At 35.3% G+C, this 16001-nt stretch overlaps 3 protein-coding genes and 1 long non-coding RNA gene across 6 annotated transcripts; 3 read left to right on the top strand and 1 right to left on the bottom strand.

Annotated features, from left to right (window-relative positions):
* Nucleotides 1-424: 424 nt before the first annotated feature.
* Nucleotides 425-8360, bottom strand: LOC134260745 (uncharacterized). Of its 2 annotated transcripts, XR_009990616.1 has the most exons (7): nt 8070-8360; nt 7648-7714; nt 7305-7357; nt 6986-7093; nt 2016-2099; nt 1463-1557; nt 425-1113 (listed from the first exon to the last, which is right to left on the bottom strand). It is a non-coding gene; the product is annotated as an uncharacterized LOC134260745 (long non-coding RNA). The 2 variants fall into 2 exon arrangements; XR_009990617.1 differs by having other exon boundaries at nt 7507-8360.
* Nucleotides 8361-8892: 532 nt separating this feature from the next.
* Nucleotides 8893-9877, top strand: LOC134260748 (uncharacterized). Its single transcript, XM_062743297.1, has 2 exons — nt 8893-9073; nt 9159-9877. The coding sequence occupies exons 1-2, from the start codon at nt 8893-8895 to the stop codon at nt 9875-9877; spliced, it is 900 nt and encodes a 299-aa protein (XP_062599281.1).
* Nucleotides 9878-12509: 2632 nt separating this feature from the next.
* On the top strand, nt 12510-13676 carry LOC134260747 (uncharacterized). Its single transcript, XM_062743296.1, has 3 exons — nt 12510-12802; nt 12862-13598; nt 13672-13676. Exons 1-3 carry the CDS (start codon nt 12510-12512, stop codon nt 13674-13676), a joined length of 1035 nt encoding a protein of 344 aa, XP_062599280.1.
* Nucleotides 13665-15306, top strand: LOC134260741 (uncharacterized). 2 transcript variants are annotated; one of them, XM_062743290.1, is made up of 3 exons: nt 13665-14042; nt 14328-14555; nt 14671-15306. In XM_062743290.1, exons 1-3 carry the CDS (start codon nt 13694-13696, stop codon nt 14694-14696), a joined length of 603 nt encoding a protein of 200 aa, XP_062599274.1. In that variant the 5' UTR covers nt 13665-13693; the 3' UTR covers nt 14697-15306. The 2 variants fall into 2 exon arrangements, with proteins under 2 accessions (XP_062599274.1, XP_062599273.1); XM_062743289.1 differs by having other exon boundaries at nt 13665-14555.
* The last annotated feature ends 695 nt before the right edge of the window (nt 15307-16001 follow it).

The raw sequence follows: 16001 nt of genomic DNA, 5'->3' as shown, positions 1-16001 counted from the left end.
AATCAACTTTACATTGGAATGCAAGACATTTCAATAGTGATATTTTTAACTTTGCCTTAAAATATCAAGAATGAGCTCTGAAACATGCACATATAAAAGTCCTGTATAAACATATGTACAAGTATATTTAACAATTTTTTTTAAGCCTTAATTACAATTCCATAACTCATAATTCATAAACTCTCTTACTTCAAATGGAAGGAAACAAATAAATATTTTACTCTTGCAATTCTCATTACTCTTGCAATATCAATTGTAATATTTATTAAAATCACAGTTCACCCCTCTTTTACTCAGAAATATCTCTACCTCATTTGCCTATTCTATTTTTTACATCTATGACTCACTAAGCCACTGACAGAGAAGCCTCACTCGCCCACAAGCAACAGCAAAAGGATCGGTCAGAGACACCACCTACCTCTTACTTGGGTATCAAGATCTGCAACTTACTGCCAGCAAAGCTCTTTCAGACTACCCTTGATTGTCTTATTTTTTCCCACAATAATATCAATGCACTTATTATTTAAGTTAGACTTGTACATATATGTAATATATAAATCAAGATTAAAATGTATGTGATTGCAGTTTACACAACAAACCAATAAATGTTTAAACAATAAAAAACTTAACAGTTTTAATCTGTAATCAAGTATCAGAAAAAACTTTCACTGTCAAAAATACAACACTAGGTATATTTTTCTTATCTAACATTGAATGTGTCGATTAAAGATAAGTAAAAAAAAGCATCACATTTGTGCAAAACGGTAGCAACTCAGATATTTCATCTCTAATAGCCCATCTCTGTTCAATTACTAAATCCATAGATTTGACTCTTTTAGATTCTTTATTTGTCTTAGTTCTTCTTATGCTCTGCCTTTTAGAGTGCTTTGATTTGAGAGTGGCACTTTTGGTGTCCTGTTCTTTGAAGACTTTATTTCTCACATTCATCAGAACGCAACTTCAGTTTTCTAATTTCATAGATAGTATTATCTTTAGAATCATTCTTTGTACTATGAAGACGTAATCAATATTTAAAACTGCTTCTTCTTGCTTTTTCTTCTCTTCATGCCAAGAAGTTTTCAGCTCTGGAGAAGCACATCTAGCTCCTAATTTCTACAACAAACATAAAAATAAATACCCATTTGCCTATATATACATATTATATGTGTGCTTCCTGATTTATACAATTGCATATATTAAATAGTTCACAAAATCTGAGTTGATTGTAAAATTATCAATTGACCTAGAGGAAATACAGCTCAATTTTGCTTAATTAAAAAAATTACAGAAGACCACAAAAGATATGCCATTTTTTCAAGTCTGGGTAATAAAGACAGATAATTATCTATAATTTCAGGCCAGCGAGCTACAGATTTTGAAGCTAATGTTGTTATACATGTAAATTGGGGACTAATGATTTTTTCGCCATCTTTTTTTTTAAGCATCTTACCACTATGATTACCTGCTTGACCTTGAACATGTTGAGGTGCCCTTTTCTCTGCTCCTCCACAATAATTCTTTCATTTAGCAGCAAGATACTAAGGATATGGTAAAAAGCTGTCACAAACAAAATATGAAAAATTAATAACAGGTATGGCTCTCCATAGAAAGAATATATAAAAAAGGAGAAAAAATATACAAACAGGGTATACTTATGACTAACATGACTAAAGCAAGAAGATAACATTTTACACAATGAAAAAAATTCTCTGTGTCATCTAGTTAAGTGAATTGCATAAAAAAACCATATAATTATATGTATAGATCAAATCTATAGACGACAAAATATGATATGAAACATACATAATGGTACCGTAGTCCGAGCACATGGAATTTGAAGATTTACAAAGTTTACGAAAATGCAAAGAATAGCATTTACAGCATTTAACATATTAAGACACACGTAAATATAGTTTCACAGCAGCAAGCTACAGATTTTGTGGAAGTACATGTAAATTGGGGACTGGTGACTTTTTGCCATCTTTTTTTTTTGAGCAATTTACCAATGTATTTACCTGCTTGACCTTGAATATGCTGAGATGTGCAGCCCTTTTCTTCGTGTTCCTCCACGATATTTTATTTAATGTAGCAGAAAGATACTATGGATAAAAAAAAATTATGAAAAATTAAAAGCAGGTATGTACGAAAGCCCAGAAGGCTCATTCGAGATTCGAGTTTCCAAATACGAGATTCGAAATTCGAGATTCAAAATTCGAAATTCGAGATTCAAAATTCGAGTTTCGAGATTCAAGATCCAAACGAACCAATCAAAAGCGGGTTCAACATTTGATTATTTCCCTTTATTATGTTTTTACTATCAAGAAATAGTTCAATATAATTATATCAAATGGGTCACTTGATTAAATTACAATGCAAGAAAAAGTGTTATATATATTAGAGGGAAATTTAAATAATTAATGGAATTTTGATCAGCAAAAAATATTTTTATTTATATTATAGATTCTTAAATATTAAATAGATTTCATATATCAGGGGCCCGTTTTACAAAGCTTACTTAGGACTAAGTTATATCTTAGGAAAGAATTTTTTCCTAAGTTCATTACTTATCCGTTTCACTAACCTCGTCTTATCTTAGGATATTCCTAAGTTATGTCGTAACTTTAGGACAGGTAAATCGATGACTTAGGAAGAAACTAAATATTGCGGCTGCATATCCAAGATTTCTTATTGAGAGAGAGAATGTGTTTGGGGAGAGAAAATCCAATGGACTACTAGTATATGAATGATTGTGTTCTCTCCAGGTTAAAACTGCTTTACTTTGCATGGAATTACTAGGATTTCAATAATAATTTTTAATGGCAAACGTGTCAAAATTAGTCCAAGGTATATAAAAATGCCATTTGAGCCACTGGAGCTGGCGAATTAGATGGTACACATGCTGGAATAATTCCCCATCATTTGAAGAGCACGCCTTTGTAAAAAAAAAAAATAGGCACATGATTTGATCCATTATTTTACATGCATGCATACATTATGTTTTTATCTACATTTATACATGTATATTTATTGTACCCCCGCTTGAACAGCGGGAGGGTATATAGTAATCGGTATGTCCGTCTTTACGTCCGTCCGTCCGTCCGTCTGTTACGCTTTGGGGGTACCCATCTCTTATCCGCAACTCCTCTCATACAACTGAATGATTTTTTTTAAATATATCTTTTACTAGTATTTTAATCGATATTAAATTAGAATTTGAAAAACACTTGAAAGAAGTACGTGATTCTTGATGAATCCCCAACCCGCAAGCTCCGGATATATATCAGTAGATGTTTCTCCTAAGAATGGTTGCATCTGATCTCCTTTAGGACGTAATTATTGAGGGGACACAAGCATAACACAGTTTTGTTTTCTATAGATATCAATACATCGTTAAAATTATTTTAACCCCCCCCCCCCCGTGCTCCTACAGTTCCTATGGCTATGAGATTACAACCAGTTTTCTTCTTCGCTTAATACAATGTATGAGATTTCAATAAATTTCCTTTTTTTAACTTCCTCTTTTAGTATTTTCATACAGTTCCTGTAATAGCGAATTTTGTGATTTTTTTTCCTAACATGGCATCCTTATTATATAATATATATAAATTGATATCTAAAATATTATGTGTGAGAAAGCTTTACCCAGCACAAACAACTAACGTGGAGTAGTCATTGGCAAACATTTTTTGTAAAAAAAACAAATGCCCACCTATTAGCTGCAATAATGTAGCCCTCTCCGATTTTTTATCTGATGTTTTTTGTGAAAAAAAGAGGGAGAGGGCTACATCATTGCAGCTACATGTACCCTCCTATGTGTTCGCTATGCGAAGCAATCATTTTTGAATTTCATTTAATAATTGAAGTAGAAAAGTATAGTAAAAAATACCTGGGATCGATACCTTATAAAGATCAAATAAAAAAAAAAGCAAAGGTACAACACGTAGAACAATGTTTAAAAAAATAAAAATATGTGCCCGGGAGGTTAGAGAGCTTGAAAGGGTTTGTATGTGAATGCTTAGTTCTAGCAGCAAACTTCGCTAAGTTAAAACTTCTGTCCAAGTCCTTTGAAAGTACGCGCAATTCCCAATCCTCCCGCCCCTCCCTTTTTGAAGCTAAAAATTTAAACCATACTGACATTCTGAGAGTTGTAGATAGAGCGGCGAAATTATTTCATTAGTCAATATAAAGGCACAACTTAACAAATGACTTAGGAAAAATTTAAGATAAGATTGTTTCGTGAAACAGCTGTGACAAATCTTAGGAACTTCCTAAGTTATAACTTAGGAATATCTTAAGTTATGTCTTACGGCATTTCTTAGGAAATGTTTGTGAAACAGGCCCCAGGAGTATATATATTTTTGAATTGTCTACTAAACTTAATTCTTATGCATTTCCTGTGTTAGGAAAACCACAGGTACTTGTGAACGGTACCCCCCCTCCCCCCTCGATATTCAACCCTAGGGCTTATTGGACACTTTTTTCACAAGTTTTATTTATTAAACTTATTCATCATGTATACAATAACAAAAAATTGTAAAATCCCCAGAATAATCGCTCAACACCCCCCCCCCCCCAAATACCCACTATACATTATAAGAGAAGGATATGCCACTCCAGTCTGTTTACGTTGTACCCCCACTGGTGTTAAATGCATTTATTTTGTTTTAACTTTATATGTCGATTCACACTGTCTCTACATATACAATGTATTTCCAGGGGCGGATCCAGGAATTGAAGTTAGGGGGCGCCAGACTCAGGCAGGGGGTCTGGGGGCCGCCTTGAGGCCCCCAGTGGGTCCAGGGCAAAGCCCTGGTGGGGGCCCAGGGGGCGAAGGCCCCGGAAGCTCTTGGATTCTAGAGGTTTTGTAGGGTAAAAATGAGGTCTACCGAGTAGACATTTAAAACATTTTCTCGACAAACTATGTTTTATGCTAACTTGGACAATTTTAAGGGAGCGCGCGCCGGGTGCGCCCCCCCCCCTTAAATCTGCCACTGATTTCTGTCTTAGTCCATGCTATCGGACTGACTCTGCATCACGTAATAATCCCACATTTTTTCCGTAAACAGCTTTCTTTCTTGTAAAGTGGGGTAATAAATAGTGTTTTTTTGTTTTGTTTTGTTTTTTTTGGTTGAGCGATTATTCTGGGGGATTTACGCCAGCGATTTTTTCGTATTGTAAGGCTACACATAACAGAGAAATAAGCCCCGGGGTTCAATATCAAGGGGGGGGGGTCTTGTCCACACGTACCTGTGTTTTTCTAAAAATTAAGACAAGAAACATGTATTGACGTAAGCGTCAAAAATCGGCCGCAAACCAATTAATGTTCCTTTTATGAAGCAACTAAAGAATATGGTGGTCTGTTTTTAAAATATCTTATATTTATCTTTTAATATATATCCTCGTGATATTAAAAGCTTGTGCTCTACATTGCATGATTTTCTTAATTATATAATGCATGTTCAGTATTAACCCCTGGTACTCTGCGTCAACAACTTTTGAACCGTGGGCCTGTATGGCATTTACATTAAAAGTTTAAAACTAAAATTACATGTAATCTACAACTAGATATGCAGTGTAGTTTAATTTAATAAAAATGCAGCAAATATGTTGGTATCCTTGCTCTCTCTTAGAGGAAAAAACTAAACTCCCTCTAGATCCGCCACTTCATTTCTTCTCTTTGAGTTGTAGCGGGAAAATTCTTGGCACATTGTAAAACGTGCATTATCCTCGTCTGCTAAGGGCCAAATCTTGTAATATTTTGTAGCCTGCTAAGTCTTTTAATGAATTTACATTTAACCATATTTTTCAAAATGTTTATATGTGTACATATGTACACGTCATTTTAAAATAAATACGTACAACAAATCCCGTTTGAATAGAGAAAGTAAAATTGTGTAATATACATAACGCGGTCTTTGATTTAGACTACGCCCAACACATGTCTTAATTTTCTCCGCACTTCAAACATATCTAAATTTCTAAGTCAGTATTGGATGAATTATTTACCTCATTCTTCATAAGAATTTTTAATTTTATGTTTATTGTGCGTTTTTCTTTAACCTTAAGACCGTCTTTTTAATATACTATTATATTAATGTTAAATATTTATTATTTAAATTGTTTTAACTCCGCAGAAACGCACAGCGACTTCGAACATTCATATCATATAACCGACCATCTCCTGGCGGCCGGTAATTTGTCATCAATACAAAAATATAATTATATACTCCTGATATATGTAATCTATTTAATATTTAAGAATCTATTATATAAATTAAAATATTCATTGCGGATCAAGAATCCATTAATTATTTAAATTTCCCTCTAATATATATAACACGTTTTCTTGCATTGTAATTTAATCAAGTGACCCATTTGATATAATTATATTGAATTATTTCTTGATAGTAAAAACATAATAAAGGGAAATAATCAAATGTTGAACCCGCTTTTGATTGGTTCGTTTGGATCTTGAATCTCGAAACTCGAATTTTGAATCTCGAATTTCGAATTTTGAATCTCGAATTTCGAATCTCGTATTTGGAAACTCGAATCTCGAATGAGCCTTCTGGGCTTTCGTAGGTATGGCATCTTGTAGAAAAAATATACAAACAGCTGTATTTATGATTAGAGCAAGTAGATAACATTCATACAATAATAAAATCCTTAAACTTTGTGATCTAGTACATATTATGATATGTATTAGATTAAATTTAGAGAAGACAAAACATGATATGAAATGGATGTACATACTCGGAACACATGGAATTTAAGAGTAAACAAAAATGCTTATAAAGGTTAGCATCTACAGCATTTAACATGCAAGTTATTGGGATGATGAGCAAGTGATTTAACATAAAGTAAAATATATTAACAACTTACACTGTAGATAGCAGGTTTTTAAAGTGGACAGCAAATGCAAAGTTCCAGTAAATGGTGGCAATCTCATACACAATAAGTTGTACAACAAATGATTAGTTCGTACCTCATACTAGGTAGCCAAATATCTGGTCAAGTTACTTTCAGAAGGAAGGCTCAGCAAGTTCAATGTTGATCATTCTCATAGCTACTTCAAACTTTTCTGGCACAATTTCTGAAAGAAAAGATGTATCTTGCAGGGTTTTTTGTTCAAACTAGGAATAATTATCATGAATGTAAAAATTTGAAAAGTTTATAGATGACAGACGGATACCAGACACAGATCAGAAAACTCGCTCGGGTCTTAAAAATGGCTCAGGTGAGCTAAAAAAAAAATCAATTCATGTGATTTTATTGATCTTATCAGAAAATTTAAGAAATCTTACCTTTGTGTTAATCTTCATGCTGCTTTTGTCATTTCTTGTGAGCATTTGGATTCCTGTAAATAATGCATGCATAATTGTGCATCATAGAATATGATAGCTATTTTGAATAATTCATGCTTAAGTATTTAACGTAAAAAAATTATGCATAGCTCAGAATCCATTGCTATTGTATTTTTAGGATAAGGAAAATAAGAATATAAACCTCATCTTGTTTACGTGGTATATAGCATTTCAAGTTGTTGCAATATTTTTCATAGTCTTCGCTATGCTAAAATGTACAAGTTAATAAAAACATTGTTAGTTTATTTGTATTAATTGAAAATTTTAGCTGCATGGTTCTCACCATTTTCACAAGCTGTCTACATAGCCGGCGCTGTGGGGAATCGTCTCAGGCACAGTCCACACTGCAACTATTTAAATAATCAAAATGAGTGCTGAATATATTCTTGAGTATGCATTAAGAAATAAATAAATATTTTATTACATTGTACAACACACTCTGTAAATGCTGAACAGAGGAACACTTTAGTGACTAAAATTCTGAAACCAATCCCAAACGAGAAAATTCTGGTTAAAATCCATCTTTAAGAGAGATGATTAAAAGTGTTAAATAATTATTACAAAATTTAAATAGCGCTTGCCCAAACGTTTTTACTGCCAGGCATTTTATGTGTAGAGCCCAGACTAAGGAACAGTAACATTATCAGTAGCAGAGGCGATTATTCATTCAAGGACACGTGATAAAATTTTGTACATTGTTCCTACCGCTAAACAGGGTCGTACATGTAAATGTCTTCATGTTCTGTTAAAACATAAATTCCATCCAAAGTTAATCATGCTTCTCCTTTTCGCGTCACTCTCTTTCGCCCCTTCCTCCCGTACAACATCATGATCAAGTTCAACATGGCTACGTGGAACCCTCCAAAAAATTGAATTTCGGCGCGGTGTGTTGTTTTTAAATTAATTGCTTTTCGAGCCCGACTTCGATCCCGATGTAATATTGTACTACAGTAGTAGTCGATAGAGAAAAAACTAAGTTATATTCCACAGTTTTGAAAAATCTACATAATAAATAGGGTGCCTCAATATTTTTTTTCAAAAATGTTTCAACGTAAGTTTACATTAGGTATAAAGAATTATTTATGACATATTCAAAATACCAAAAATGTACTTAAACTTTAAGTATAAGCATATTTACTTTTACATGTCGATATTCTAAAACGAAACGTATAATTTTCTCAATTAAACTATATTATTCTCGACGTATTTTGCATTAAATATGATTATACTTATTTGAAAACTGTACTTAATTATATCACAATATATCTCATGTAAAATGTACCGTTATACATAAATTAAATTCAATACAAGAAATTTACTGGAGTAAACGAATTTATTAAATTATATTAAACGCGACTTTTCATGCAGTGTCGTGTACAGTATAGAAACATTTGAACACAGATCTGACCATTTGGCGAACAGACCGCTAAAATTCCTTATATCACTAAAGAAGACTCGTTAACACAAGTTAAAGTACACTCCTAGTCTCACACAATACGCCCTGGTCTGCCTTTCTGAAGACATCAAAATGGAGGATGTGATTGACTTATTGGGAGAAATCCAAATCAAAGAGACAGGAAAAAGACAAGTAAGAAATGAATGTCTGCTGAAACTGATGTCTACACCTGTATTACACAGGTCTATCACAGTGCCAGGTGAAATATGTCATATTTCCGATTTGTCACCAGACCAGGTCTGGATCAGTGATGGTAAAAAAAATACTTCATCTGACGGATGTAATTAGGGAGTGGGGACAACACACAGTGAATCTTACTGGTGATCTTATTTACATAGACAGGAATGGTAACATTATCAAATCAAAAGATAATAGAACAAAGTCTACACTGATAACGAAAACAGATTCATCAGAACCATGGGCACCACAGTGTATCTACTCCTCCCACCTCAACGGCGATTTGCTGGTCGGTATGCAGTCCTACAATTCAGGCATTATACCACGCTATAATGACTTTGGACGACTCAAACAGACAATACGGCATGGAAACAAAGGCCAGAAACTGTATAGTTATCCTCACTACATCACAGAGAACCACAATCGAGGTGTTATTGTGTCTGACTGGGGTTTTCGTGCTGTAGTGGGGACAGATCGGGGACGAAGACACCGCTTCTCCTACACAGGTCATCGATCAGGATCAGGACTAAAACCATTAGGAATCTGTACTGACGCGCTGTCACACATCCTGGTGTGTGATTTTATAACCGACACAATACATATGCTTGACAGGGACGGTCACTTCCTCTCATTTATACTGACACGACATCAAGGGATAAATGGACCACTGGGCCCAAGTTATGACGACAAAACTCATCTTATATGGGTTGGATTATGCTACGGGAAAAAGAGAGTGCTTACATACATCTATACTGGAACAGCAAAGCAGGCTAAACATTACACAGTATACATTGTAATATCATATTTCCCAAATCGACAGTCTATTATTGGAAAGTGCTGCCAGAATAGTGTAGCCAGCTTTAGTTTGCGAAACTTTTGATTATAGGAACAAACAGTAATGAAAAAAAAACTTTTTTCTCTGATAGGACAGTGATAGAATTTGGATGGCCAAATTATTTTTATACATTATAAACTTTATCTACACAAATGATTAGATCCCTGATTAATGTTTAAATAACTTTTCTCATGAAATATTATGAGATAAGGAACACTTTTTAAGCTCAAAAGTCCACTAAAAATACAAAAGAGGAACAGAGCAAACAGGAACCTCCAAAGCATCAGAGGTGGGACTAAATGCCATGGAGGAGTGCGAGTCCCCCGCCGACAGACAAACCCGCCGTTGTCATATTTGCAAAATAACGGAGAAATCGGTGAAAAATTCAGTCTGTAAATAATGTTCTTACAATCAGTATGAAAAACATCAGTCAGCCTTTTATAAAATTATCAACTGCATTTGCTGATAAGGTCATTGCTTATCATCAACAAAGTTTACGAAATGATGACTCCAAATAATACTGCTGATATTTTTGTTCATCAAATTGTTTGAAAAAAATTATCCCGTCATTCAAAAACTACGTAGACATTGTTCTTTATCGTCATATTATTATGACAGGATTATAGATCAACACTTTTTGTAAATAAAAACATTTATTTTATCGAAGTATTGTTTCATTCCATTTGATTAATTAGAACTCATGTTTGCCACTTAGCACTGTTAATCAGCATTAAAACGTCGAAAATAACGTTTGTTATTTTCTCAAAATAATATAAAATTAGAGATGCTATTTAATTTGATATACGGTTTGTAACGTCCTCTCCATTCATAAAAAACATTTCTATAACACTTGACATGTACATGTAGATTGCTAACAATTGTGCAAATAGCTTGAACTAGCTTGTTAATGTTTTGAAATTTGTTACCGCGTTAGAGCATTACCTTTGCAACAGTGAAGCGCACATCACGTTTACTGACATTCTAATTCTTCTGACGAGATTTTTAAACTATAACCTGTTTCTTTGCAGACCATTATTCATCGTCCGATTTTTAACCCGTTACCACTCAAAAATTGTATTTTTATTTTAGTTTTAATTTAATATAATTTTTAAGTTTGTTAAAGAAGTTTTCCGAATTCAAAGCAAAAATTTATTGCTACTTGCTGCTCCGTGACGTCCTCCAACGTCATGTTTTTTTTTTGCCTATTTTAATCAAGTTCAAATGTATTTAGTTTTGCCTATTTTAATCAAGTTCAAATGTATTTAGAAAAGGATGTATTTTAAACAGGGCGATATTATACAATTATTGCTGCTTTTTGATGTCTGTCACAATCAAAGTTGATTTTGTTATATGTTTATTTGTTTTTCGTTTATTAGTATTGCACTGTGTTGACCCTTGTTTGTATTTAGTATTTATCCTGCAAGGAGCCCCATTGTGACGCTCAGGTGATTTAAATATTTGGCCAGTCGCTATATAAGGTGATGTCAGGTTGTCTTGGGTAGCGCATGTTTTCCTTGACCAGTGAAAGAAATTTCACATGTCCATGGAGGGTTAGGTAGTTTTATTCGTGGTAACCGAATCTCCAATCAGGGTAAGTGTAATTTACTTACATTTATTATATTAAAAAGTAATGCAGTATTATGTTAAATGAGCTTATTCTATTTTTATCCACGAGAAAGTGTTTGAATTCTATACGGGAATTTTACCACGTGCACATGCCGTGAGTTTAAGCGTAAAGTAATGATATTAGTTTATTACTAAGAGTGTAACGTTATATTGTACATTATTTTGCTTTGCCGTACGAAACGGTGTGATACATATTAGTTAAAACTGTATGTTTGAACAATTATATGTGTAAACATTTATGATGTGTTGAAAGGCAGCCCGTTAGGGGTCAAGCTGCTGTTATTATGTCTACGCATATTTGTTGAAGGTTCCTGTACATATATATGCATGCGTGTGGTTACACGATGGTTTGGTGCTGTCGACGGTGGCTACCTGGGCGACTACACGAGGGCGTGGTACGCTAGGCCGAGACCGTGTGTGGGGAAACGTGGTTTCCTGGTTTTGTCAGCACTGTGGATGCTTAAGACGCTTTGGATTGGCGTAGGTGGGACGTCGAGGACGTTGTGGCATTTTGTGCAAGGGCGTGGTACCCGTATGACATGGGCAAGGATTGGACGTGGACGGCTTAGGAACGTGGTCCAAGATGAACACGAATAGACATTTTGGAATTGTTCTTTAATTTTCATTTTGTATATTTGTACATATTTGTTTTTATATAAAATTGTAAATACAACAACAATCTTGTTATCATTGATCAAGCTTAGGGTGTCGTGACAAATGGTGCCAGAAGTGGGATGATGAGGTTAGCTTTGATCAGTGATTGTTTTTTTTTAAAGAATGTTTTTTGTGTAAATTGGAACGTTAGAAAAAATATTGTAGTACTTTCATGTATTGAAGTTATGATATTTCTTTTATTGTATTGTTGTAGAGAGACGTTCAGATAGACGTTAGGGGACCCTAAGGGGAGGAGAGGACGTTACCATGAATTAGTTTGTATTATGAAGGTTTGATTTCGATTTAGTTCGGTTTTCCTGGAGTGATATTTTGCTTTGTTATTTTTGTGTCAGTTTATGTTGTTTGATAGTTGGTTTATTTACTGGCGATTTTTGAGATGGATTTGTTAAAAGAGCTGACTGCATATGGTCAAAGTTTGGAGTTGACGGGAGCGGATCTTCAGAGGTTCATCCGTGAACAGCAGGCACATCTGCGAGAACTCAGAGTTGAGCAAAGAGAGAGACAAAAGGAGGACAGAGACTATGAATTGAAGAGAGAAAAGTTGGAAGTAGAGAAGCGTCGACTAGAAGAAAAGAAATCACTAGATGCGCTGGAAAGTAAATACCAAGCTATTGTTCAAGAACTTAAATACCAGTTGAGTTTGAAAGAGACAGAATCTAAAGTAGCTAAGTCAGACATATTTGATGGTTCATTAGCAAAGGTTCCTAAAATGCCATACCTTTTCTTAGACGATTCGAAAGATACGCTATAGCACAGAAGTGGAACGAAGGAAAGTTGGCCGTGAACTTAAGCGCATTACTTAAAGGACGAGCTCTTGATGTCTATGCCTTGCTTCCACAAGAAAAGGCTCTGGATTATGCAGCCCTGAAAACAGCTTTACTAAAGAGGTTTGAGAAAACAGAGGATAGTTTTCGAGAATATTTCCGTAGGTGTAGACCAGAGGTAGGTGAAACCTTTACACAATTCGCAGTTCGTTTAGGAAGTTATCTAGACAGATGGATTGAATTTGGAAAAGTTAACAAAACTTACAACGGACTATATGACTTAGTGTTGCGAGATCAGTTCATATCAATTTGTAATAGAGACTTATCGTTGTTCCTAAAAGAGCGTATTCCAAAAAGTATTGAAGAGATGTGTATGTTAGCGGATCAGTTCAAAGAGGCACGTCATGTAAACATATTAACTTTAGTTTCTTCTAGCAAAAAGGAAACGACATTTGAAAACAGAAATCCAGTTGCAGCCAGAGATCAACGCAGCCAGAAGGAGCAAGTGCCACCGAAGACTAATGGTCAGTCCTTTTCACGACAGAAGAAGACAGGGAAGGATATTCGATGCTACAAATGTTCCAGGCTAGGACATATAGCCTCGCAGTGTAAACAGTCATCAAGTAAGAATCAAAGCTTTGCGGTGAAAGCGGATACTTCAAGTGAGTCAGGAAGCAGTTTGAAGGAACACAGAGATTCAGGCAAGTGCTCTGCTTTTACATCTATAACATCTACTTCAACATTTTCAATTGCATATTCTACAACAGCTTGCAGTGTAGCTAATTTCTCAGATCAGATGCCTGTTTGTGTTGGTGAAATTAATGATCAGTCTGTTCAAGTACTTAGAGACACGGGATGCAATGGTGTTATATTGCGTAGGAGTCTTGTCCATGATGATCAACTTACTGGAGACCATCAAGTGTGTGTTTTGGCGGACGGATACAAAATTGAAACCCCTATCGCAAAGGTGAATGTTGACACTCCGTATTTTGTTGGAGAAGTGAATGCGTGGTGCCTAAAAGCTCCATTATACCCTTTGATTATCGGAAACATTCCGCATGCTAGAGATCCTCACGATCCGAACAAGGACTGGAAGCCTAGTGTTGTGAATGCTGTAGTGACTAGACAACAGAAACGCATGGAAGGTAAGAAGATAAAACTTCTTTCTGTTCCAGAAATAATAGGATCTGAAGTTTGTCCAGAGGATATGCTGAAAGCACACGAAGAAGACGAGACGCTGAAGAATCTCAGAGCTTTGGTTGGAAAGGAAACCAACGACAACAGAGTAAAGTACACTTTGAAGAAAGGTATGCTGTTTCGAGTTTTTCAGTCAGAGAAAGTCGAGAATGGTAAGCAGTTTACTCAACTAGTTGTTCCTAAGAAGTACAGAATGAAAGTTTTATCACTTGCACATGAGTCTTTAATGGCAGGTCATTTAGCTACATCCAGGACAATTGATAAAGTGCTAGCTGAGTTTTATTGGCCAGGAGTCCAGGCTGACGCAAGACGGTTTTGTCGATCATGCGACATATGTCAGAGGACTACTCCTAAAGGTAGGACAACTAAAGTTCCAATGAGTGTTATGCCGATCATAGATGAGCCATTCAGACGCGTAGCAGTTGATCTGGTGGGACCAATACAGCCAATGACTGATAACGGTAATCGTTATATTTTAACTTTAGTAAACTTTTGAACACGCTATCCAGAAGCGGTTGCACTCAAAGGTATAGAAACTGAAAGATTAGCTGAGGCTTTAGTAGATATATTTTGCAGAATCGGAGTTCCGAAAGAGATGCTGACAGACATGGGGACACAGTTTACTTCAGAATTGATGGGTGAAGTAAGTCGTTTACTTTCGATGAAACAGTTATCCACGACACCCTATCACCCGATGTGTAACGGCTTGGTGGAGAGATTTAATGGTACCCTGAAGCAGATTCTTCGACGACTGTGTTCAGAGCGGCCAAAAGACTGGGACAAATACCTGTCAGCAGCACTTTTTGCGTATCGAGATGCCCCACAGGAGAGCTTGGGATTTTCCTCATTCGAATTGATATACGGACACAGAGTCAGGGGTCCGATGAGAATCCTACGAGAGCTTTGGACAAAAGAACAGACGGATTCTGAGGTGAGAAGTACTTATCAATATGTTGCCGATCTTAGAGAACGCCTAGAGTCTACTTGTCAGTTAGCCAGAGAGAATATAGAGAAGTCATCCGAACGTTACCGAGCACACTACAACAAGAAGGCTAAAAACAAAGACATGTCAGTAGGTGAGAAGGTGCTTGTACTTTTACCAACAGATAGCAACAAATTGTTAATGCAATGGAAAGGTCCTTTTAAGATAGTGAAGAAATTGGGGAAAGTTGATTATAGAATAGACATGAACGGCAAAATTAAGACATTCCATGCAAATATGCTCAAATTATATTTTGAGAGGAAAGAATGTTGTGCTGATGCTGGTATCTTAGGTGTCGCTAGTGCAGCTATGGTGGATGTTGAAGAAGACGATTCAGTTGACGACACTGATCTGATAGATTCAACACTACCTACTTCGAAGGAGAAACCCAGTGATGTCAAAGTAAGTGATGAACTGACAATAAGTGAACATGAACAAGTGAAATCGTTAATTGAAGAGTATAATGATGTGTTATCAGATATTCCAGGATGTACGACATTGGATGAGCACCATATAAAGTTGACGAGTGACAAGCCTGTGCGATCCAAACCATACCCTTTACCTTTTACAACTCGTGATGAAGTGTGCGAGGAAGTAAGAAACATGCTAAAGTCGGGAGTGATTGAAAGTTCGAACAGTCCATATTGTTCACCCATTGTGATTGTGAAAAAGAAAGACGGTGCAAATAGATTTTGTATTGACTTTAGAGCAGGCTTGGGGCGAATTACATTGTAAAGTAATTCATTACATTACCATTACTTCAACAGTTTGGGCATTGAATTACCATTACCATTACTCTATTTTCTTAAAGTAATGCATTACATTACCATTACTTTAGTAAAGTAATACATTACCATTACCATTACTTTTGGAGATTTTAAAAATTGAAATTTATTCAAAACTTTGCAATTTTTTTTCATAAGCA

The sequence above is a fragment of the Saccostrea cucullata genome, unplaced genomic scaffold, assembly GCF_032062105.1.
Source record: "Saccostrea cucullata isolate Sc308-1 unplaced genomic scaffold, CSIRO_AGI_Scuc_v1 ctg1412, whole genome shotgun sequence".
NCBI lineage: Eukaryota > Metazoa > Mollusca > Bivalvia > Ostreida > Ostreidae > Saccostrea > Saccostrea cuccullata.
This window is presented reverse-complemented; position numbering and strand designations above follow the sequence as displayed.

Bases quoted from the DNA above. Each gene is read 5' to 3' on its own strand.
- LOC134260747 (XM_062743296.1), top strand. From the start codon at position 12,510: ATGGATTTGTTAAAAGAGCTGACTGCATATGGTCAAAGTTTGGAGTTG. The intron at 12,803-12,861 runs GTCAGACATATT...ACCTTTTCTTAG, and splicing joins ACAGAATCTAAAGTAGCTAA to ACGATTCGAAAGATACGCTA.
- LOC134260741 (XM_062743289.1), top strand. From the start codon at position 13,694: ATGCCTGTTTGTGTTGGTGAAATTAATGATCAGTCTGTTCAAGTACTT. The intron at 14,556-14,670 runs GTAATCGTTATA...TATATTTTGCAG, and splicing joins ACAGCCAATGACTGATAACG to AATCGGAGTTCCGAAAGAGA.
- LOC134260748 (XM_062743297.1), top strand. From the start codon at position 8,893: ATGGAGGATGTGATTGACTTATTGGGAGAAATCCAAATCAAAGAGACA. The intron at 9,074-9,158 runs GTAAAAAAAATA...TTATTTACATAG, and splicing joins CCAGGTCTGGATCAGTGATG to ACAGGAATGGTAACATTATC.